General features: G+C 39.1%; 1 protein-coding gene across 5 annotated transcripts in view; it reads left to right on the plus strand.

Moving 5' to 3' along the window:
- The window catches only part of LOC150077364 (UDP-N-acetylglucosamine transporter-like), a 392,219-nt gene that overhangs the window by 135,680 nt on the left and 229,889 nt on the right, over window positions 1-26,650 (plus strand). For all 5 annotated transcript variants that reach the window (XM_090386783.1, XM_090386784.1, XM_090386781.1 and 2 more), the window contains exon 5: window positions 22,928-23,050. In XM_090386783.1, the coding sequence (XP_090242909.1) occupies window positions 22,928-23,050 (123 nt within the window). The remainder of the gene's footprint in view (window positions 1-22,927; window positions 23,051-26,650) is intronic.

Raw genomic sequence — 26,650 nt, forward strand, 5'->3', positions numbered from 1 at the left:
CATTAGCTGCTACATTGGGGGAACTGGGAGACGGCTCGGAAAACATCTTTCGGAACACCTGTGCTGACAAAGGCCATGACTACAAGGACTGCCCAAAGAAAGATGAGGAACCAACATGTGCCAACTGTAAGAGTCAGAAGTTGGACGCTTCACACTCAGTTCGTGACAACAAATGTCCTATTTACGTCAAAAACAAGAGTTTAAACCAAACCAGAATCAATTATGGCAGCACATCATAACCACTATAATACCACAAAAATCAAATTCATCCAACTGAATGCACAACGGGCAAGGGCCGTAGCTGACCAAGTCAGGCTCAAGGCCGATGAAATTAATGCAGATGTAATCATATTACAAGAACCGTATACCCACTCTAAACTAGTCAGAGAGTATCCCCTCAACTACAAACTAATACAAGCAGATGATACTACCCCGTGGGCTGCAATCCTAATTAGAAATCCCGACATCATTGCAACCAAAGTCTCCCACCTGTGCACGGACTGGGCGGCCTGCACCCAAATTATCACCGCGCTAGGTGCCCTATACATAATCTCGCTATATTGCAGACCTGGTGAAGACATAATCACAGCCACCAGATACCTCCAACATGCTACCAACTTACTAAGAGGGAAAAGAATTATCATCGGAATGGATGCAAATTGTAGATCACCAGCCTGGCACAGCCATACCCCCGACAGGCAAGGTACTAGGAATGGCCAGAGACTGGAGGAATTTATTACGAGTTCATCTATCTATCGTAGACTATCTATCGTAGTCCTCAATAAACCAAACCAGCTGCCAACTTTTTGTAACCTCCGTTGGGAGGCTACAATAGATGTCTCTCTTGCCACTCGAAACATAGCAGGAAACATCACAGACTGGATGGTCCAGGATGCCTGGACCACTTCAGACCATAGGGCCCTGACATTCTAACTCAACAGGAACCTAAATCGACAACCACCAGCAGAAAGAATGCCCCAACGCTATGCATTGCAAACTGCAAACTGGGACCTTTTCCAGAAAACCCTCACAGACAACAAAAACAGAAAGATGCAAGAAATCAACACAGCTGAGAACCCTGATGAACTCCAGAAGACCATCACCGAAATTATAACAGTGGCTGCAAACACCTCAATCAAACGGAGACGGCCCAAACCTGGTGCTGTACCTTGGTGGAACCAAGAACTTCAACAGCTTCGCAAGGACGTCCAGACCAAAAGGACAAACTTCCAAAAGGCAAGAAGAACTTGGCCTGAGCAGGAGGTGGACGTGCTCAGAAATCTGTATAGAGAAGCACGAAATGCTTATACCGCCCTCATAAGGAAAAATAAAAAGGAAACCTGGGAGAGACTAGTAGCAAACTCAGGGAACACTGATCCCTGGGGTGTTGTGTACAAGGTTGTCACAAAAAAGCTCCCCAGAGGTGAAGTGCTTACAACCACTGTCACGCCCCAAGGAGAAGAAACCTGTTCCTGGGAGGCATCAATAAACAATATATTAGATGTCACCTTTCATCCCCACAAAGACCCACAAACGGAGGAGCAGATCCAGACCTGTAGGGAAAATGGTAAGTACGGAACAGATAATGCAGAACCGCGATTCACTACGGATGAGCTCATCCTGGTGGCTTCACGTATAGCAGCGAAAAAATGCCAGGTCCAGACCTCCTGGAGCCGGAAATAATCAAAAAAGTCGTAGAAATGGAACCGGAACTCTTGCTCCAGCTCTTTAACCTATGCTTCATAGTGGGAGCATACCCGCAAGATTGGAAAATGGCCAATGTTAAACTAATAATTAAGAATCCAAACAAACCACCAGAACAGCCATCTTCCTACAGACCGATCACACTACTCACAGTACTAAGTAAACTTTTTGAAAGGCTACTGTTATCCAGAATAAATCACCACTACCAACAGGCAAACCTATCTTCACCAAACCAGTACGGATTCAAACCAGGTCGATCCACAGTAGATGCACTCCAAAGCCTAATTGCCCAAGCACAAGAATCTGAGAAAAAATACGTGCTAGCTATCTCAATTGATTTTGCCGGGGCGTTCAACACCCTATGGTGGCCGAGCGTCCTGGGTCGGCTCTGGGAGGCAGGGGTTCCTGGCAACCTCTTCAATGTGCTTAAAAGCTATCTCACCGACAGAGCAATCAAGATAAAAGCTCCCTACAAATAAATGGAAAGAAAAATATATAGAGGGTGCCCACAGGGGTCAGTACTTGGACCAACAATGTGGACCAGTTTCTAAACAAGGATCTGGAAGGGGTCCGCTCACAAGCCTTCGCGGACGACCTCATCTTAACAATAGAAGCTAATTCCAGGGCACAACTGGAAATACTGGCAAACCGCGCTGTGCAAATTCTCCAAGACTGGGCCACACACCATTTACTACAAATCTCACCGAGGAAGACCAACTCCATACTCTTAAAGGGAACACTGAACATCCACAGACCACCCCAAATTAAAATTGGCACTAGAACAATAAGGCTCAGCACAGAGCTCAAATATTTGGGCGTCATCTTGGATACCCGCTTATCCTTCAAACCGCACCTAAACTACGTAAGAAGAAAAATAAGAAACTGCACTGCCTTAATAAAAAGAATTGCCCGAAGAGACTGGGGATTGAAACAGAGAACGATGATGTTTTATTATAAAGCAGCCTTCTTACCAATCGCAACATACGCAGCTGGTGTCTGGTACAAAAAGGCCAGCACAGCTGCAAACCTAAGAATACTTGATTCCATACATAGAATCATGCTACTCACTGCTACTCATGCCTGCAGCACAGTGAGCACACACGCTCTGCAAGTCATCGCAGGAACCCTCCCCTTAGACCTAGAGGTGGTGAGAAGAGGCATCCTCCATGAGCTCGCTAAAGGCAATGCTTGTACACACCTTGCCTTCAACGGAGATCCAGGAAATAACCGCATTGCGGAAAAAAGAAGACTCCAGACCCACTTGCTGCAGGCGTGGCAGGCACGATGGGATGTCTCCATTAAAGGTCGGATAACAAATAAATTCTTTCCAAATATACATAGATTCCAACCTAAATTACCAACCTGGTACGCACCTGGTCTGTTTGTGATGTACCTACTCACAGGACATGGTGCCTTAAACGCCAAACTAACAACTCTGGGAATAATTGAAAATCCAAATTGCACTTGTGGCATTCCAGAAACTTGGTCGCATCTAATGTATGACTGCCACCAATACGACGACATCTGCTGCCAGCTGGTGACAAGACTACAACATTCACCCAAGGATCAGGAGCAATTCATTCTGGACGATAAAGGACCATACATGGCATTCACCGAATTTGCACAGAAACTGTTTAACAGACGCCGAGCCACACTAGCCCAACAAGCAAATAACAACACAACTGGAAACTAAATGGGACAAGCTATTCCCACAACAAATTCCATACCTCCAATGAGAATAAAAGGACATGGCCTACAACTCTGCGACTGACTGAACCCTGAATCTGCAAAAGCCCACATGGACCTGAACCATGCAGCTTCACTGCCATCAAGACTCGTTGGGGACTAGAATCGAGCACCTGACTCGATTCCTTTCCAAACCTACCACGGTGGGGCGGAGACTCCTTGTGTCCCCTCGCCGACCCCCCCTTTCCTCTCTGGTGAGGCATGGGCATGCCTCACTGACCAACTGGGGGCATCTTCTCTATCGCTCCCATATTTCTATCTTTACCCCCCAGTCTTCTGTCTCCCCTCCTACTCTATCTATATACAATGCGAATGCCCCACACACTAAATTTAGCAACACTCAAAATAATCTTCGCCCAGTCTCGGCCTATCCATCTATGTAATATCAAACTCCCCAGCGGTGTGTATAGGCATACAACATATGGTGTATGCAGACAAGTGAAATGAGTATATACATGTGCATATACATACATATTATGATTTTTTTTTTTTTTTTAAGGTCCTAGCCGCCGAAATCTCAGGAAACTAAGCGGCAGGACCTGCCAGAGTAACTAAGTCTACTAGGTTCCTGGTCTGCCTCCACGGGGCGAAGGTGGGGCAACATTGGGCTCCAGCAGGGGCCCAGCGGCTAAATGACCAGATGAACAACGGTACACGACATTACACATGTACAATACCCACACACTTTTAAATCTCTGGCATTCCCAGCAAACTGGTACACCCACAATGAAAGCAACGCGGAGATGGGGGAAACCCCTGGGGCCGCATGACAACAATATACCTTACCTTACCTTATATGGCAATGGCTGAGTGTTCTAGGTCCGCTTAGTGGGCATAGAACACTCGGCCATTGCCACTGCACTAGCTGCTACATTGGGGGAACTGGGAGATGGCTTGGAAAATGTCTTTCAGAACACATCTTTCATTATACTATCATACTTTCATTATATTTCAACTTGGTCAGGTTGAAATATACTTTCACATCTTTCATTATACTATCATACTTTCATTATATTTCACTATACAGCAATGGCCGAGTGTTCTAGGTCCGCTTAGTGTACGTAGAACACTCAGCCATTGCCGAACATGTCTGGTCAACCCACCACGACATTGACCCACACCGCAATGTCGTGATTGTAAATAGGTCCCACCACAACTGGCGACGTGTTAGTGAACATTACATGCTCTAATACCTCAGTCAACAGGAGCAGTGGATGTCGTGTCCACCCTATCATTGAAGCAACCATTTTGATGAATGACAAACGTTGGCAACGTTCAAATGCATCACAACCACAGGCTTCAACATCCAACAATTAACCATCACATCACGCAGTTCATATACACGACTGGCAGTACATGCCCTCCTGTTCCACACTCTTAACTGTCAGTTTGACTGATGAAGGTTAACAAACTAACCGAAAGCTGTTTTGTATGTATCTAATTTAATATGTGTGTTTTCCAATTATTATTAAACTTGTCATTATTCTGTCTCTGTTTTGCTCTGTGTCCACAATAATCCACAATAGTAATAAGATGGAGGAGTTGATTGATATGATGAAGAATAGGAAATTGGGCATTTTGGGTTTGAGTGAGATTGAGGGGAAGAGGTGTATTAGAAAAGGATTTACATTATATTGGAAAGGTGTAGAAGAAAAATCCAGGAATATTATTGTTAACAAGGAAATAAATTCAAGAATCAAGGAAGTGGAATAAATCAATGAATGAATAATGAGACTCATCTTTGAGTGTGAAGGAACAAATATGACTCTAGTGCAAGTTTATGCCCCCCAACGAGGAGCAGAAGACAGTGAGAAGATCGAATTTGAACAGCTGGAAAGGGCCATTCTAGGAAGGAGTGTGATAATTATGGGAGATTTAAATGTACAGGTATAGAGAATGAATAGGGTTGGAGAGTGTTATTGGAACTTATGGATATGGTCAAAGAAATGAAGAAGGTGAAAGGCTGGTGGATCTCTGTTTGTGAGGTGAATTAAAAATAAGTAATACCTGGTTTGACAAGAAACAAAGCCACAAGATAACAAGATATAGTTGGGATGGTAGATATAAAACAGTAATAGATTATTTTATTATTGATAGAATAATCTATCAATAATAAAATAATAGATATAAAAGGTGATAGATGTAAAAGTTACACTCTTAGGAGAATTGCTAGAAAGACACTGGAAATTTGTCGAGAGCCTTTTTCTGGTATTCTTGGACCTTGAAAAGGCATATGATAGCCTGCAAAGAGAAAAAGTGTGGAAAAGTTTGTAGAAATGGTAATAGATAGGGAGGAGGTAGTGATGATTAAAAATATGTATTTAAAGTGTGAAAGTTGTGTGAGGACAAAATTTGGGTTATTCAGATTAGTTTTCAGTGTCCAATGGACTTCGACAGTGTAGTGTGTTGTCACCACTACTTTTTACTGTTGTCATGGACAATATCCTTGCAGCGGTGGATGATAAAAAAAGTTGGAACAGTGGTGTTTGCAGATAATGTTGTCCTTTGGGCAAACAAGGAGGAAGAACTTCAAGAGAAACTAACACATTGGGAAAGAGTAGTTAGTGAGTATGGTTTAAAGATAAGCAGCCAGAAAAGCAAAGAGGTGGTGATGGATAGAGAGGGAGAGGTGAGTGTAAAAGGTGTGCAATTTGGGAAGGAAATGTGGGAAGTGGTGGATAATTTTAAGTACCTAGGGAGTTTGTTAACAAAGGATTGACAGCCAAGATATGGAAATAACTAGGAGAATAGCAGCTAGTCAGAGTTTCTTCTGTAATGTTAATAGCCTGTTATTTGGTCCATATATTGACCTATGCTGCTAAGACTTGGAGGATGAATAAAAAGTATTCTAGCAGAGTCCAAGCAGTGGAAATGAAGGTGCTACATTAGCTAAAACTAGAAGAAATAAAATAAGAAATATTGATATAAGAATGAATTTGGGAATAGAAAGTCTGAGGGAGAAGATTATTACATCGTGTTTGTGATGGTTTGGACACATGAAGAGAATGAACTTGGACAGATTACTAAAATGTTTGAGATGAAAATGGATAAGAAGAGGCTGAGAGGAAGACCCAAGAAGAGGCGGAGAGATCAGTTAGAGAAGATGCGGAAACAAAGTGGGAAATAATGATAGAAAACAAGATCTGCGAAGACAGAAAAAGATGGAAGACCCAACCTTAGGTTGGAACAGTGATGAAGAGTGGAACTTGGCATTTCCAATTTCTGGGTGGAACCATGTTTCTGTTAGGCCTATTATGTCATCTTAGTTGTCCTAACCAGCAGTTGAAATTCAGCCATTTTATTTTACAGTACTCCTTCCATTACTGTATAGTGCAGTTAAGACTAATAGATTAAATAGGCTATTAAGCCTATTTAATAAAATAGATTAAGGAATTTTTATTACGGCTAACACAGAGCGTACAAATAAAGAAGAAATATATGAGCTTTCGGTTATATGGTAGCCTTCTTCAGAATTAAAAATACATGAATAGCAGTTGGAAAGAAGATGTGCACTGCCAGGTGCGTGAGACGCGAGGTTAATTGTTTGTTGACGTCTGTGGCTGTGACGCATGATGACGTGGCCAGCGTTTGTCCAATGATAGAACTACTGACTCTGTGATCGGGTTGATTTGGCAACCACTGTTCCTGTTGCCAAATCAACCCGATCACAGAGTCAGTAGTTCTATCATTGGACAAACGCTGGCCACGTCATCATGCGTCACAGCCACAGACGTCAACAAACAATTAACCTCGCGTCTCACGCACCTGGCAGTGCACATCTTCTTTCCAACTGCTATTCATGTATTTTTAATTCTGAAGAAGGCTACCATATAACCGAAAGCTCATATATTTCTTCTTTATTTGTACGCTCTGTGTTAGCCGTAATAAAAATTCCTCAATGAATCCAGAGCGCGTAGGCCTGTTTCGTTAAAATAGATTAAATAGACTTAGTAGCGTTCGTTAGCTTATTTTTTAAAGTTAGCTAGTGATTTTGTAAGTTACACCTCGCTACTCGTACCACTATTGTGTTGGTGTTTTTGGGGGGGGGGATATCATAGTGTAACTAGTAACGGTACGTTAATTAAGTTAAATAAGTATTTCAAAGGTTTTAATCACCTTTTGGGTATATATGTTTTGTATTTTATTGTATTTTTGATTAGTTAACATATTAATTTGTGTTTAACAAATAGATTAAATAGGCTTAGTAGCATTCACTAGCATATTTTTTAAAGTTAGCTAGTGACTGCTATCATATCGGTGTTTTGGCTGGAATATCGTAGCGTAACTAGTAGCGCAGAAGAATAGTAGGGTTTTAATTGTAATAAATAAGTATGGTGAAGGTTTTAATCACTTTTTGGGCTTATATATCTTTTGTATTTCACTAACGATATAACTAATTTAACATTGTGACCATTACGGTATAGTGTAACTTGATAACGTATATCTTGAACTTGATAGCTAAGGTATAACATAAACTATATAGCGGAATACGTATTACTGTAGTAGCTTATATAGTAAATTTATTAACCTTATTAATTAAATTGTATTTAAATGGAAATCATGACCCAGACTAAAGCAGCAAAGCAATATGCACAAAGTAGTGGGAGTGCTGTGGCTTGGGGGCAGAGGAGTGCCAGGAGTGTGCAGCGGCTGTGTGCAAAAATTTATACAGCACCCCATTAATTAAAAACATCAGAAAATAATATTCTAAAATTCAACGAATTTTACCTTTGGCTTCCTGGCACCTGTGTGCATCGCACACATTGCACATGTGGATGGCATGCCCCTGCTCGGTGGAGAACCGAAGGGGGTGATTCTACAACACATCACAGCTGAATGAAATGTGCAACTTATGAAATGTTTGTAGGATGGGACATATTACCAAGGAATGTCTTTGTGTGCTCGATGTGAGCAGTGTGAAGAAGTTAGGCGGCAACTCAGCATTGATATGGGCCTTTATGAGAGCTTGAAGAACAGGGTAGATGCTCTCGAAGGACTTAAATTGGGAAGCCTATCAAGCTCTCAGCTGCCCACCTCAATGCCAGAGTTTGCACTTGATCATCAGGCAATACAGTGGCAACCTTCAGGATAGAATGCGCTGGTCTCACAGGAGCTAGTTATTGTCGGTGCCTCTAATGTCAGGGAGACGGGAAATATATTGTGTACAAAGGTTAGGTAGAATAGGACCAGTGTATGTCTGCCAGGGTAAAAAGTTGATGACATTGTAAAGCAGATATCATCTTTTAAGGGCACAAAGGGTGATATTGTTGTACACATTTGCACTAATGACATTAAGAGTAGGAGTTCTGCAGACTTAACAAGTACAGGTCAATGTTGAAAAAAATTTGAAAGGTTCTGCAGTTCTGCCTGACACGATAAGAGGGAGTATATGATGAGAGCCTTGTCAATCGATTCGCCCCTGGAGAGATTGTGCAAGGCTTGTGGAGTAGAATTTTTCTAACATGGTCTGTGCTTGTTAACTGGAGAGATTGTTTCTACAGGAATGGGATAAACTTAAATATAAAGGGTGCAAGAATATTTGCTGATGCTATTGAGGCAGTGTCAGGTGGGTCAGAAAACTGCTAGCTTGGGGGGGGGGATTCACATACTAATAGATTAACGGTAGCCACAGGCAGAGGTGAAAGTGATTCTTGCACTGCTTCTATTAGAATGAGCAGCAGCCTGGAAAGCAAGGTACTGGGGATTTTAAAGGCTGCTGAGAGTGGTCATGGAACAAGTAAATACATGGGTTGTGTTAGGGTAATTAAGAGTAAGAATAGGTGCATGTATGCTTGTATCTACACCAATGCTAGGAGTATAGTAAATAAATTTGATGAATTTGAGGTGCTAGCAAAGACATCAAAGGCTGATGTTGTTGGGATATCAGAGACATAGTGTCACACAGAGATAAAGAATGCAGAATCGAAATTTGGGTAGTGCAATGGGAGAAAGGATAGACAGGTTAGAAAGGGAGGAGGGGTGATGCTATTAGTTAAGAAACAAATAAAAAATCTAAGTGCATCCAGTTGACATGGGTGGACAGTGCAGTGTTGAGTCAGTTTGGTGTGACATAAGTATTGTGAACACCAAGTTGAGAGTAGTAGTGTGTTATAAGTCTAATAACTCTGATGAGTACAATGAAAACTGTACAGGGAAATACAGAGTGGGCCAGTAAATCAGATTATCTTATAATGGGGAATTTTAATTTCCCAGATATAGACTGGAACTTGTGGGTTGGTCACTTTCACACTAGCAAAGCTTATGTGGATTTATTGGATGATTTTTTTTTTTACAGCAGCATGTTCTATAGGCAACCATAGAGAGTAATACTCAGTGGTGTGCTGGAGCCGGCTCACAAGAGCCGGTTATTAAATTTTCAAAAATTTTGCAAGCCAGTTGTTAAACTGACAATGGCCATAAACCATAGAGCGGCATGCACTTCAACCCACCATGGCTAGCGGCATTTGGGCAATAAGCACATATGGTGACACAGAAAATCCAGCTGGAAGCTCTTTTTTCAGCACCCTTTGTGGTTCTTTTCTCCCACACCTTCTATACGCAGCAGCCGGTGTAGGGATTATCTCGGCTAGCAATTTTACAGGAATATTATTTCCAACAAACATCCTGCTTCAATCCCATCCCGTTTTCATGCATTGTTAGTCTGCTGGGGTGAAAATTACCACAGTGAAATTAACTAATTATTTCTATAATTTCTATTCTGTTTACAAAATTGAAACTATCAATATACATAAACAGAAGAGTATTCTTTGATATCCCACCTTTAAAATTTAGAAAAATCTGCTAATTAACATGCAAACAGCAAAAAATGTACGTTCAAGTATGCATTTCTAATTATCCCCGAGAAAAACAATCAGGCGTTGACCTTGATTATAGATCACATCACTGAATTTGTTTGAATTTCTCCTGTGTGTGCTCTGCTGCTGGCTAAAAGGAATTATAAGTTAGCATTAGCATTAGCATTAGTAGAGGCAATTGATGCAAGAAAGCAAGCTTATGCAGCATCAGCCAAAAAAAAAAAAAAAAAAAAAAAGAAGTAACATAAATAAATAAAAATAACCACTTCCACTTCACCCCTCTGTTCGCTCGAAATACCTGTCCAGCTGAGCCTTAAACTTATTTAGGCTATCAACTTCCACGACAAGGGATGGAAGTCTGTTCCACCCACCAAACACCCGCTGGCTAAAGGCAAATTTCCGCACATCTATCCTACATCTGTCTTTCCTCAATTTGAATTTATGCCCTCTCAGGTGATTTTTCTGAGCTAGAGGAAGAATCCCATCAGCATTGAGCATGCTCAAACCATTCAAGGCTTTGTACACCTCTATCAGATCACCCCGCTGGTGCCTAGTTTCCAGACACTGTAATTTGCAAAACTTAAGCCTTTCTTCGTAAGAGAACCCCTTTGTCCCATTCACCAATCTAGTTGCCCTTCTCTGTACTCGTTCCAGCAGCTCTACATCCTTCCTGAAATGAGGCCTCCAGGCCTGTATACAGTACTCTAGGTGTGGCCTGACCATTGCCTTATACAAGGGAATAATCACCTCCTTATCCCTGCTAGAAAAATTCCTATATATCATTGACAATACACCATGAGCTACTCTTGCAGCTCGTCTGCACTGCTCAGAGAACTTCATATCTGCCTGCACCACCACCCCCAGGTCCCTTTCATTCTCTACCACTGTCAGTGTAGTACCACAGAGTTGATACGTTGCTCTGGGGTTGCTGTTTCCCATATGTAGTACTTTACATTTGTCAATGTTAAACTTCATTTGCCACCTCGAAGCCCATCTGCTCAACCTTTCCAAATCCTGTTGCAGCAGCATAGTGTCAGTAGTGTCCTTGACAACCCTGCCAACCTTCGTATCGTCTGCAAACTTGGACATTAAGCCTGATATACCATCATCAATATCATTTATAAATACAGAAAACAATAAAGGCCCCAATACTGAACCCTGAGGGACTCCACTAATAACATTAGTCCACGATGAGCAGTGTCCATTGATTACCACTCTCTGTCTTCTCCCCCTCAACCACCCCTTTATCCATAGCAGCAACTTGCCTCCAATGCCACACTGCTCCAATTTGTGCAGCAGTCTTCCATGTGCAACAGTATCAAAAGCCTTTCTAAGATCCAAGTATATAATATCAAAGTTATTCCCTGCATCCAGTTCTTTTGTGACTGCATCATAGTATCCAATCAAATTGGTCAGGCAAGACTTCCCCTTAACAAAACCATGCTGTGTCCTAGCTATAACTGAAGTCTTGTCTAGATGATCCTGCAGTGCTTCTTTCACCAGTGCCTCCATTAATTTTCCGGGAACAGAAGTTAAACTCACAGGTCTATAATTACTTGTGTCAGCCTTTGATCCCCCTTTGTGAATTGGGGTCACATTTGCACATCTCCAGTCAATGGGTACCTCCCCTGAGTCCAAGGAAGCTCTCATAATTATGGCTAAGGGTTTGCTTACCTCCTTTGCTGCCTCCTTTAATATAACTGGATAGATCCCATCCACCCCAGGTGCCTTTCTTGTGTTTATCTTCAACAATTTCTCCTCCACTTTGCTCTCAGTTATTACAAGATTCTCTAGCTTACTGCTAGAGTTGAATACACCTCTGGCATTCCCCTCGCTGAATAACTCCTCATGTGTGAATGTCGATGCAAAATATTCATTTAGTTTGTTAGCTACCCGAGCAGGGTCATCAACAGTTGACCCATCGATCTCAAGTGGACCAATCTGATTCATCCCCTTCCTTCTAGAGTTTACATAAGTAAAGAACTCTTTGCTGTTTTTCTTCGCATCCCTTGCCAAGGATCTCTCGTAATCTGCCTTCGCCTGCCTAACCTCCTTTGTAACTTGGTTACAGATCAACTTGTATCTATCATAGGCGTCCGTGTCACGTGTTAATTTGTATGTATCCCATGCATTTTTCTTCTCTGCCATATGCCTCATTAGTTCATCTGACAACCATTTAGGCCTAAACCTTGAACAATATTTCTTAGTTGGTATGTAAAGCCTAGTAGCTTCCACGATAAGTTCTTTGAATGCTTCCCATTTTGAATTTGCTGTTGGCAATATCATCAGTTGATCCCACTGTATAGAATTTAAATACTGTCTCAGTCCATTGTAGTCGCCTTTACGAAAGCAATACCCCTTCCCTTTACCCCTAATGGTAGTTACCTCTTTGAGTAACTCCCACTTCAGCACACTGTGATCACTGCCACCAAGTGGTTCATTTATCTGCAGATTCTTAATGCATGAAGAATCACTACTGATAATCAAATCAAGAGTATTACTCCCTCTAGTTGCCTCCCGAACATGCTGATGTAGAAAACAATCATCCAATAAATCCACAAAAGCCTTGCTACTGTGTGAGTGACCAGCCCCCAAATTCCAGTCAATATCTGGGAAATTAAAATCCCCCATTATAAGACTCTCTGATTTACTGGCCCACTCTATTTCTCCGAACAGTTTCTTATTATACTCATCAGAGTCATTAGGCCTATAGCACACTCCTACTCTCAATTTTGATCTCCCAATGCTTATGTCACACCAAACTGACTCGACACTGCACTGTCCAGCGATGTCGACTGGCTTCACTTCCTTGGATTTTATGTGTTTTTTAACTAATAGCATAACCCCTCCTCCCTTCCTATCCTGTCTATCCTTTCTGTAGACATTGTACTCCCCAAATTCCAGTTCTGCATTTCTTATATCTGTGTGACACCACGTCTCTGAAATCCCCACAATATCTGCCTTTGATGTTTTGAGCAATACCTCAAATTCATCAAATTTATTTACTAAACTCCTAGCATTGGTGTACACACAAGTATACATGCACCTGTTCTTTTTCTTAGCTACCCTAACACAACCCATGTGTTTACTTGTACCCCAATGATTCCCAGCAGTCTCTGAAATATCCTGCATCTTATTTTCCAGGCTGCGGCTCATTGCAATAGAAGCAGTGCAAGAATCACTTTCACCTCTGCCAGTGGCTACTGTTAATCTATTAGTCCTTGTATCCCCCCAATCTAGCAGTTTTCCGACCCACCTAACATTGCCTCGATAGCATCAGCAAACAGACACGGAGTTGTACAGACACGGAGCAGTGAGTGATATGAAGGCCCTGTCACTGATGAGCACGATACAGAAAAAAAAAAAAAAAACCCACTCAAATGTTTCATGGCATAAGAAACATAACCGAAAGAATTGTAACGAATTGTTTTTGAAAACTGAAAATATTGCACTTCCTTTCTTCAATGTGTATTGTATCTACTAACAAATATTAAGGAAATTCATCTATCAGAAGCCACAACAGAAATAGAAAAACTGGTGTAAAACTGATAACACTGCAATGCGCATTTAGTAAAAGAAAGTTTGTTTTATTGCAATTGTTTTTAGGGAACAATTGCAGCATGTTTTCTGGATGTATATTTTTTCTTCTAACAAAATTTCCAGAAAATATTTCCATTGATAGCTGCATTATAAACTTTGAAAACTGATGTCAAAGGAACTTTGTATGAACATTCGTAAAATAAAATATGAATATTTTATATTTGTATTTTCGTATGAATTCGTATTCATAGCCAAGATTTTTTGTCAGACATCTTCAAAAAACATTAATAACTTTGTATTTGTGCACTTTCAACTTAGGTGCAACAGCTTTATTTAACTGTCTGTGCAATAGACATTTTTAGTATTAATTTAAAAAATAAAAAAAAAAGTGTCTTGAACCGTAAAGTAAAAATTAAAAGAATTACCAGTTTTTTTTTTTTCATCTTCTATAGTTAAGAAATCAAAAACAAGTGAGAATGTGAGAAGACTTTATTACAAAGACTGTTTCAAAGGCTGTTTTTGTTCCTGATATTATCTGTGTTCAACAGCAAGAGATGACTAACATAATTGCCTGATCAAGGTTGCTGGACTGTTGATCAAAAAAAAAAAAAAAAAAAGTGCAAAGTATACTGTGGGGGCCCCAACATCCGATGGTAATTTTCTCAACAAAACCCATTGTATGTTGAAAATATTGTAAGTTGAAACCAATAATACATTGATTTCCTGTAATTCATTCCCCAACAACACATAAAGGTATTTCTTGCATGTTAAAAATTAGTGAAAAAAATAGTCATAAAACATCTTAAAATAAAAAACAAACAATAAATTAACATTCACTGTTTGTAAGAAAGGTATGTAAGAAATGACTTCAGTGTTTTCAATGTCGGGGTGTTTTTATCACTTCTCTTAAATGCTCACAACAAGAAATGACGGTCTTCAACTCTTTAGCTGACATTTTTTGGGTGTCGTTTTCTTCCTCTTCCTCTCCAGTGTCACTCTCTAATTTTCTCCAACTGTAGCTTCTCTGTTGTTAGCTCATACCCATTAGCATCAATAACATCCTCCACATCCTCTTCGGCAACTTTCAAACCCATTGATTTTTCAAGAGTGACAATATCATTTGTCAAAACACCATCATCTTCAAATCCGTCAACGTTATGGATAATTAAATGCCAGATATTTTTCAAGGCTGAATTTAAGCACCTGGTGGAAACATCATTGCAAGAACTTACAATCAGCCTCACACAATCCAGCACGTTGAACTTCAGCCTCCAAAAATCTTTGAGGGTAACAGCATTTTCACCAGAGGTCGGTGCAAAGCAACTTGTGAACATTTTTGTGGGGTAGGTTTTCTTGAAGTTTGCAATCACTTGCTGGTCCATTGGTTGAAGAAGAAGAGTGGTGTTAGGTGGCAAAAATTTGATTTGAACAAAGTCAAATTGTGCCTTAAGAGATTGAACAAGGTTGGGATCATAGCCTGGTGCATTATCCAGCTAGAGCAGTGCCTTCACAGGAAGCTTATTTTTCTCAAGGACTCTTCTTCACTGAAGGACAGAAAACTTCAAGCTCCCATTCATTGAAGAGATATATCCCATAACCCAGGCCTTCTTGTTACTGCGGCAAATGCTCCCAACATGCCTTTGTTGACCTTTTGTTGTTTAAATATTCTGGGGGTATTATAGTGATACACAAGCAAGGGCTTCAGCATAAAATCCAAATGCCATTGGCCCCCAACAGGAGAGTGAGCCTATCTTCCCAAGTAAACTAGTCTCATTCTCAGTGATGCACGTTCTCCTGGGCATTCACTTCCAGAAGAGGCCAGTTTCGTCAGTGTTAAAAACCTGCTGGGGAAGATAACCCTCCTGATCAACAAACTCTTGTAATTCAATTTTGAAGGTCTCAGCTGCTTTTTTATCATTACTGGATGCCTCCCCCATGCCTTTCAACACTTTTGACATTCGTCCTTTTTTGAAGTGCTCATACTAGCCTTTGCTGGCTTTAAAGTCTTTAAAGCGCATAGCACTGCCACTGGTTGATGGAGCTTTAAGTTTCAGATCATCATAGATCTGAAATAATCATACAAATGATGTTCCGCATGAAACACGTTGAACAAAAAAAAAGATATCAATTTGTTGAGAACAATCGTACAAGTCATGTTCTGTGCAAAATGCATTGAACAATAACATTGTTGAACAATAAAAAAAATGTTAATTGGTTGAGAACAATCATACAAGTGATGTTCCATGCGCCACGTTTCTGAAAATTTCCACCCAGGTGTTGTTCCAACTATATCGGAAAGCTATCAGTACCTGCAAATATCATCGGTCCTTGAAATAAACGATAGTATGGAAGGTAGATTGGATGTCAATGTCATCGTAAGTCGAGGCTCCACTGTAATTGGCTAAATTATCAAAATTAGAGATTGGCTGTGCATTATGTAAAGAGATTGGAACTATTGGAGTGGAAAATAAGATGGGTATGAAGATTTCTAAAGATTGGAGAAGCAATGAAGTAGCTGATTTGGGTGAAAGCATACAGCAACGGCTGTTGTCTTCAAGAGAAAAAAAAAAAATGACCTCCCTGGCGGCAAAAACACACCATAGTCGGGGAAAGGAAAGTCATTTAATCGATCATGTCGCATAGCATCCTCGGCACAAAGGATCGTGGGAGACAGGTAGCACTGTTATTTGTTTTTTAGGGGCATTAGCAACTAAGGCCATATTGCTCCGGGATATGCGGTGATCATTCCCTGACCTTTCCGCATCCTCCGTATTTGGTGGTGACAGGCTCAAACCCCGTTCTAATCAAGAAGCCTATGCTACGCACTGCTGCTCCTTCCCACCTGGCTACGGAGGCGCCCAGGTAGCACTGCATAAGGGCAGCAGCTGCAATTAAAACTAACTTTCTTTTAGAGAGCTGGTCATTAAAAATTTATCAGCACATCCCTAGGTGGTAGATGACTCTCATCAACCGGTGCAATACCACCACTTTGCTTATTGGAGGTTTGAAGTGGTGGAACCCATATTCAGTCTCCAGAGCTAAGTTCTGGTCAACCCTTCTCCATCTCTTCCATCATGCAGTATGATTGATGACTTTCGAGATTATGATGAACATCGTGGCAAGATCCAATCTTCCTTACCATTCGAGGGTACAGCTCTAAAACGGTGTTCGCAGGCTGGCTGCTAGTTAGTACACCGGACCGAACCTATTGGTAACTCTCTAGGAGGCTTCCGGATCAGCTAGTGTATAATCTTGCTCCTCTACTCTGCCAGATAGTGACTTGAGGGAGTCCAAGTAGTGTGTATGCGGGAGGCATTGTCGAGGCCACATTATGTCAAGGATCTGGGTATATTCTTACCATGTGTACGCCATATCCAAAAATTTCATTACTTCATACAGCATGTCCCATCCACTTTTTCTTACCATTGAATACACCATGAATTGTCAAACTAATAGAGTAAGCTTATCTGCAAAAAGATCTAAACCTCCCAAACACTTCTTAATAATGAGACCACAAATATACGTGGTCTCAATTCTAAACTCAACGATGTCCATTTCCACTTGCAGTCTGCCAAACCCCATGTACTTTTTCTGACAGAATCTCAGTTATCGATTGATTCAACTACTGCTCATCTCAGCTGCCCATATTATTCGCTGTATGATTCCTTTCGCCTCAAAGGTGGTAGATGTGCATAATGTCCATTCCGATATTTCCTGTCAGAGACTTGGTAATTTGGAATCTCCTCTTTTCGATCTTCTCTGGCTTAAAATCTCTCTATATCATTGTGTCAGATTCATCTTTTGTCTCTACCGTTCTCCAAATTCCACTAATCACTTGGAACTCTTTGACTTCCTCTCTTTGCAACTTGACTTTCTCCAGTCCAACTTTCCTAACAGTGAGGTAATTTTCCTTGGCGATTTTAATGTTCACAACTCCAGCTGGCTTCCGTTTTCTAGTCACACCGACCCAGCAGGTTGAGATGAGGCTTTTGAAATTACTAATGACCTAGCACAGATTGTTCATTTACCTACAAGAATACCGGACAATCCTAATCATACAGCCAATACGCTTGAATTTTTTTCTCACAAACAACCCTTCTAAGTACAAGGTCGAATTGAGAAGTCCTTTAGGCACCTTAGATCACAACTTGGTGATTGTCTCTTCTCCAATGGAGAATTTATCTCATGAATTTATCTTCCCAACCTCGTATTGGTTGGCGTTACAAGAATGCAAAATGGGATGACCTGCAAGATTTCTTTTCTTCTTTTCCTTGGTCGGATTACTGTTTCAAAACTTCTGATGTCAACATTTGCTCAGATTGTGTCAGTGAAATTATTCTTGCAGGAATGGAATCCTTTATCCCACACTTCACTTTAAAATCTCGCCTTTATCTAATCCATAGGTTTCTAATAAATGTGTTAAAGCTTTTCAAGATAAGAACATCGCGTACTTGTTTCTAATTCTTCAGTTTTATTTTCTGCCTACACCAAAGCTTGCAACAATCATAAAGCAGTTATTAATCAGTCCAAACTAGAGTTTGAACAGGCTAAGAGTAGAAAAGTTGCTTCTTGCCCTAATGGTAGCCAAAATTCTGGTCTCTTGCCAAAGCTATTGGCCGCAACTTTTACCCATCTTTGCTCCCACCTCTGTCCAAACCAGATGGTTCTGTTATCACTTCAGCCAAGGATAAAGCTGACCTGCTAGCATCCTATTTTTGTTCCAACTCATGTATTAATGATCTTGATGTCACCATTCCCAACACGCTCCATTCAATGCCTCCTGTGGTCTTCCGTCAAAAGGATATCAGAAGGATTTTGATGAATCTTGATTCTAAGAAAGCTCCAGGTCATGATGGTATTTCTCCACTTGTTCTCAAAACCTGTGATCCCGAACTTACTCCTGTTCTCTGCCGCCTTTCACTTTCTTATTCCAAAGGTGTTTTTCCTTCTTGGAAATTTGCTCATGTCCATCCAGTTCCTAAACAGGGTGACAAATCCCTCCCATTCAATTATCATTCCATTGCAATTCTACTCTTTCTAAAGTAATGGAGAAATGAAATTAATTAACTGCCAACTCTTAAACTACCTAGAAACCTTCCCTCTGATCAACGATCGCCAGTATAGATTCCGTCAGTGTTGATCCACTGGTGATATTCTGGCATATGTTACCCTTTTATGGACTAATTCAATGGAAAAGTTCAGTGAAACACAAGGAGTTGCTCTTGACATCTCAAAGGCTTTCGATCGTGTTTGGCACAAAGGTCATCTACACAAGCTTCCATCTTATGGTTTGCCAACTGTTTTTTGTAATTGGTTACCCAGTTTTCTCTCTGATCGCTGACTGAGGGTGATGGTAGATGGCTCTCTGTCTTCTAACTTCTGCAGTAATGCCGGTGTCCCCCAAGGTTCAGGTCTTTTCCCCACAATTTTCCTCTTATATATTAATGACTTTCTTCCATTGACTGGAAGTCCTATCCATAGTTTTGCCGATGATAGCACATTGCATTCCACTTTCCATTTTAAGAAACCTTGTCCTGCTCAATCAGTTTCAACTTCTCGAAAATCTGCTACCAATTCCTTAAATGCCAATCTCCAGGTAATTCTCCAGTGGGGCAAAGACAACTTAGTTGATTTCAATCCTTCTAAAACTCAGTCTTTTCTTATATCTCACAAAAAGGATTCTTCTGCCCCTATGGAAAGGATTCTTCTGCCCCTATCTTTGGTGACACTCCGATTTCTAGGAAAAATTATATATCTCTTTTGTGGATTACCCTGACTTCTAATCTCTGTTGGCACAAGCACATTACAAATATTGCTTTCTCTGCATCTACAAAACTTGGTTTTCTCTTTCGCTCTCGGCATTACTTTTCTTCCAAACAGCTGTTCACTCTGTACAAATTGCATATCTGCCCTATCATGGAATATTGTTCCCACATCTGGGGTGGTGCCCTCAAAACCTCTCTCTCTGGCTTCTTGATTCCATTCAGAAGAGGGCAGTTAGGTTAATTAATGATTCATCTCTAACAGAGTCTCTCCACTCGCTGTCTCATAGATGTACTGTTTCTGCTGCATGTCTCTTCTACAGATACATCTATGGGCACTGTTCTTCTGAATTGGCTTCTATAATTCCTGCTCTCTCTTTCAAAACAGTTCGAACACGTGCCGCCACCAGCCAACAACCATTTACTTTCCAACTTCAAACTCACAGAACCAACCTTTTATCTTCCTTGTTTATTCATTCAACTGCCTTTTCTGGAACAACCTTCCTTCATACGTAATTCCTGAAAATTACAGTCTAGAGAAGTTCAAATCTAATGTCAACAAATATCTTCTTTCGTCTTCTCAACGTCCAACCCAAGCACAGTACTAAGTACTATATGTTCCAATACCTCTCGTGTTTGGGGTTTACATAAAAATAAAAAATATTCTTGATCTGATTATCAGCTTTGATTCTTCATGCTTTAAGAATTGACAGATAAAGGAACCATTAGGTGGTTCCTTTATCTAATATGGTGTACTTATGTGGGATTTACTTAAAGATGTAACTACCATTAGGAGTAAAGGGAAGGGATTTTGCTTTTGTAAAGGTGATTACAGTGGTCTCAGAGATTTTTTAAATTTTATATAGTGGGACCAACTGATGATGTTACCAACAGCAAATTCTAAATGGAAAGTATTCCAGGAATTAATCTTGGAAGGTACTAGGCTTTTCATACCAATTAAGAAATACTGTTCAAGGTTTAGACCTAAATGGATGTCAGATGAACTAATCAGACATATGGCTGAGAAGAAAAATTCATGGGATGCATATAAATTATCAGAAGATACAGATACCTATGGTAGATATAAGATAGTCTGTAATCAAGTCACAAATGATGTTAGGCAAGCAAAGGCAGATTACTAGAAATCTTTGTCAAAGGATGCAAAGAAAAACAGTAAAGACTTCTTTATTTATGCAAAGTCTAGAAGGAAGAGGATGAATCAGATTGGTCCACTTGACATTGATGGTTCTATTGCTGATGAACCTGCTGAGTTAGCTGACAAACTGAATTTTGTTATAACTGAGAAGAAAGTGGAAAACAATTTGCTGAAACTAAAAGTAAACATGTTTGTTTATGTATGCAATGCAATGTGTTATATTTCTGTTCCAGAGAAAATAATGCTGTCACTGGTTAAACAAATAATGCAGGACCATCTAGATAAGAATGTCGTTTTACTGCACAGATTTGTTAAGTTATTTTACAGCATGGATTTTGTTATGTTACTTGTCGGATCAATCTGATTGGATACTGTGATGTAGTAACAAAGAAACTGAATGCAACAAACACTAATATTTTTCCTTTTGAAAGACAAGCATTTGTGTAAATAAATTAAATATATATTTATATAATTTATGAACTAATATAAATATATATATTCATGAAATATATATATGTATATATCTTTCATGATATATATATATACTGTATATATATTTATATTCATATATTCAGATATACAGTATATATATATTTTTTTTCATGAAAGATTTATATAATTTATGAATTTTATTGAAATCTTATGTAATTTATCATATATACTTTTAAATATTACCATTTTTGCCATTAATTTCATACAAGTGTAATACCGTAAGCCTGTAAACAGCAGTCCAAGCAAGGACTGTCTAACTAATGTTGGAGGGCTACTTGCAGGCATCCATTTAGACACACCGTAGTTTCCTAAGAGAGAGAGGTAATGTCCTTGCAGATAATTTATTACAAAAAAATATATATATAACTTTCAGCAGTATTACATTACATGCAAATGAAATTGCATTTGTTTTACTACTTACGTAGTCACTAGAGCAGTTCAGAACTGAATTCCACTGTCATAGAAACTGAGATAGTTTGTGTGCAGCCAGTGACATACAATTGTTTTGGCACTTCTATGTCTGGAAGTGCTAGCAAACAAGATCAGGTTTTCATTAGACTAAAAATCTAAATATTGCTGGGTTGCAAAGTTCAGGCCGCAAAAGCACTTTTTAGCTCCACATCAGATTTTGTTAGAAATAGTTATGTATAGAAATGTATAGTTGTGCAGTGACAGCACATTATCAGTGTGCCACTGATTGTATTTGCCATCGTGTCTGCTCTTAGAGTTTGCGCCACACAAATCAAAATCAAATCAAGTCTGCTCGTAGACATGAAATTATTGAAGCATATGAATCATCATTAACATTTTGTCCAGAATGAAGAAATCTAGTGTGTGTAACGTTCGTGTTGCTATATGTATCAGAAACTTGATAGCTTCTGTGATAACGGAATTCAGAAACTTGTCAGATTGGGACAGATATTTCAGTCAAAAAAACTATGAATTCCTCACTCTCTCCATCACCGACTTGGTCACCGATCTTGCAGCCAAAGTACGATGAATATGCAACTTTTGTGACATTGTATATTTTCTTCCTCTGAGTTTTTGGGGTTAAGTGTCCACAATAGCAGAAGTTGTCTGGGTGATTGACACAAGTTCTGTGCTTTGTCTTCTCCATTTTAACAAGGCATTAGCTAAAAACAGTAAAAGAAATTGGTAAATTTGAACTACGCTACAAGAATAATAATAAAAATACTGACTTGGCTGGAAAAGTGCATCAAAGTCAAAATATGCTATATTGCAAGAATGATGTACTTGCTTAATGTTTAGCCCAATAAACAAAACCAGCCAAAAGTTAATAAATTTTAAAATTTCAAACAGTAATGATATCTTTGTACAGAATCCAGTTATCTATCTGTCTTAAAACTGAGACGTGATAGGAAATTTTTTATGATCGATTTTAAATTCTATACCTAAAACTTAACCAGAAACAACTATTGATTTGCTGGAGGTAAAAATCATGTTGGGTAGTGTAATATGCAAGAACTTCAGTAATCCCTATATTAAAAAAAATAATTATACTGATAAATGAAATATTTGTGATATTTCTTTTACCAGTATAATTATTACAAATATTACAAACGTTTGCCCTTCATGTGACATTATTATTAATTAAAAGCTACTTTTATGTAAATTGCTGTATCATAAGTGCCCATGATTGTGTAATGTATTATATAAGTAATTGGTTGTTTATGTTACAAATTGAAAATCAGGTTACTTACCAGCTGAAGATTCTGACTACTGCACTGTTTTCTGTTACCATGCTACACAAAAGATTGGAATTATCTCAGTGGTTATCTCTAGTATTGTTAATGATTGGTGTTGCATTAGTTCAGGTAATTTTTTAATCTATTTTAAAATCTTGAATATATGTTTGAGTATTTGATTCCTTGAATATTTACAGATAGTTTTTTTTAATTACATAATTTAATAATTGCTTTGATGTCCAAGTTGCACAATTCTGCTGCACGCTATTGTGGTGTAGCAGTTGATCTCAATATTCTTATACAGTGGATTCCAGTTATTTGGGCCACCAGTTAATTGGGGCAGCTTTTTATTTGGGGCAAATCTTAAAAAACAGAACCCAATTAAGAAAATAGCCAGGGTCGCTTAATTGGGACAACATGGCTTTTAATCGGGGCAGAAGACCACAGCACTGGAGATTACCCTACGATTGTCTGCGACCGTACCACATGGTTTGGTCGAATTTCTGGAGGTCACAACCATAAAACAATAAAAACAATTAGCAGCCACCTGTTTATTGGGCTTTTCTGTTAGTGAAATCTATCATAAATGGATAGTAAACTCGATCTTATTGAATTTGCGATAATACCGATAGCTGGAATTCTGTGGGTTATTATGGTGAAATGTGTTTACACTTCCATGGAATCTTCAAAAATTAATTTTCAGAATCTTCTCTTCATTCCTATTTTTAAAGCTTCTTAACTTGTTACTCCATTCTCACTTGTGCGTATCGTGTTACTTGCAATTTGTGTGCGCCAAGTTCTTTGTTATTGATTGCTTCTCTTTTTACTGTTTTAAATTTTAACCTCCACCTACAAATGTCAGTGAACAGAAATGTCAACTAGTTAGTATGTACATATTACAGTAAGTATTAATTATTCCGATTATCATGTATATTCTTTTGGTTTTCACACATCATTTAATTTTTTAATTGGTAAGGTAATAAGGGTAAATTTGTGCTTAATATATCTTTACTTTTATAGCCTGTGGGTAATATTCCTCCAATTTTCGCTAATTAGAATCGCTGTTTAATAGAATTATAATTCAATTCACAAATGTGATCACAAAGACTGGCGCTTACTATACATCGTATAGTGAATGGTACTTTACTATGATGAGTCCATCATAACGTGATTTGATTGTACAGTGAACCAATTGTAAAGTGGGGATCCATTGTATTTTTAACTCTTTACGTGAAACTTCGGATAATTGGAGCAGCTGCTTAATCGGGCGAAAATGCAGTAGTCCCGATGTGTCCCAAATAACTGGAATTGACTGTACAGTATATATATATATGAATAATAAAAATAGGAATGATGTGTTAGATAAAAAAAAAAAAAAAGAGAAAGCATATCACTGGAAATAGAAACTGAATGTTAAAATATAACCATTATTTTTTTATATAAAACAAATTATGCAAAAAAAAAAAATTAAAAAATTCTAGTTGATAATCTTGTTACGTTTGAAGTTTGCTTGATAACTAACTTTCCCTGCAAGAAATCTCTGAACAACTTTACAGGTAACCCTCGTATAACGCTGTAGTTAGGTTCCTATAAAATCTTGTGTAGTGCGAAACTGTGTTATACGGGACTCAGAACCAGTAGAAAAAAGGGAGGTTACGTTCCAAAAGCTAGCAAAAGTACACAATCCCAGATTTCGTGTATCTTCCGCTCTCTTTAAAAAAAACGATTAACTGCATTTGTTCGCTTTTGCTTGATAGATCTTTGTAAATTTCGTATGGAACTAAGCATTTTTGAAGCTCCCTTTTGAACTTTGGGCTCCTTTCAGTCAAAGAATCTGCATTCAGAAATTAAGATTCTAATTGTTCGGCTAACTTAGTCATCCCATATGCTTTTTAATGTAAAATTTGTAAGTTCAGAATTTTCATCTGCTCTAAATTGATTTGGTTTACCTCCAATGCCATTTGCACAAAATCCGCTTTGCCAGCCTCTTTTTCTACCAGTAATTCTTGAACGTCTTCAGTAACCATTTTTTTTTTTTTTTTTTTTAGGAGCACTGGTGACTAAGGCCATTTTGCTCTGTGAACAAAATAAACTGCTTGTGTTTTGACGTCGATTTTCTGTTTTGCTTGACAAAAAACACAGTTTCTGGGAGAAGAAAACCATGCTGCTCTTGCCCGAGACCGACTAACTCAGCCACTTTGTGAAAAAGACCCATAAAAATTCCTCCTGTCATCGACGGGATTCAACTCTGGTCTTTTCCACCCAGTGTTGGGGTGGGGATGGCTATTCTACCAACTGTGCTACCCAGAAGGGCTTCAGTAGTCATAACATCAAAACCTTCTCCCCCTACTGACTTACCAAGTTCTACTATTGCACTGATTATGTTTCCTACTAGTTCGACCATATTTCCTGAATGAACTGACTCTGGCCATACACTTTTCCAACATGCATTTAATGTTGACGGTTTTACTTCTTTGTGCGATAAAGCTGATACAGTCCACAATTGAAAAATGTTTCCTGGCCTCCATCACTTCAATAGATTCGAAATCAGTTTTTTCCAAAATACATTTTAACAATTTTCTGATATAATGAGTTTTAAAGATAGATATAATGCTTTGATCTAATGGCTAAATTAAAGAAGTTGTATTAGGTGGTAGGAACATTACTTCAACATTTGGATGACTTAAATCTTTTGGATAGCTTGGTGCATTATCAAATAGTAATAAAACTTTGAAATCTAGATTTTTCCAAAAGTTCAATAGCACAGAACCTAACACAGGGATTTCCCTATTTTTTTTTTTTTTTCTATAACGACTTCAGGGGATGGCTATTCTACCAACGAATACAATGTGTATAGAAAGGATAGACAGGATAGGAGGGGAGGAGGGGTTATGCTATTAATTAAGAAACACATAAAGTCCAAGGAAGTGAAGCCAGTCGACATCGATGGACAGGACAGTGCCGAATCAGTTTGGTGTGACATAAGCATAGGGAAATCAAAATTGAGAGTAGGAGTGTGCTATAGGCCTAATGACTCTGATGAGTATAATAAGATATTGTACAGGGAAATAGAGTGGGCCAGTAAATCAGAGAGTCTTATAATGGGGGATTTTAATTTCCCAGATATTGACTGGAATTTGTGGGTTGGTCACTCGCACACTAGCAAGGCTTTTGTGGATTTATTGGATGATTGTTTTCTACACCAGCATGTTCGTGAGGCAACAAGAGGGAGCAATACTCTTGATCTGATTATCAGTAGTGACTCTTCATGCATTAAGAACCTGCAGATAAATGAACCACTAGGTGGCAGTGATCACAGTGTGTTGAAGTGGGATTTACTCAAGGAGGTAACTACCATCAGAGGTAAAGGGAAGGGTTTTTGTTTTCGTAAAGGCGACTATGATGGTCTGAGACAGTATTTAAATTCTATACAGTGGGACCAACTGATGATGTTACCAACAGCAAACTCAAAATGGGAAGCATTCAAGGAACTAATCTTGGAGGCTACCAGGCTTTACATACCAACTAAGAAATATTGTTCAAGGTTTAGGCCTAAATGGTTGTCAGATGAACTAATGAGACATGTGGCAGAGAAGAAAAATGCATGGGATACATATAAATTAATGGGTGACATGAAAGCCTATGATAGATATAAGTTGGTCTGTAACCAAGTCACAAAGGAGATTAGGCAGGCAAAGGCAGACTACGAAAAATCCTTGGCAAAGGATG

The sequence above is a fragment of the Mastigoproctus giganteus genome, chromosome 12, assembly GCF_048544385.1.
Source record: "Mastigoproctus giganteus isolate SK-2022 chromosome 12, ASM4854438v1, whole genome shotgun sequence".
Lineage (NCBI taxonomy): Eukaryota > Metazoa > Arthropoda > Arachnida > Uropygi > Thelyphonidae > Mastigoproctus > Mastigoproctus giganteus.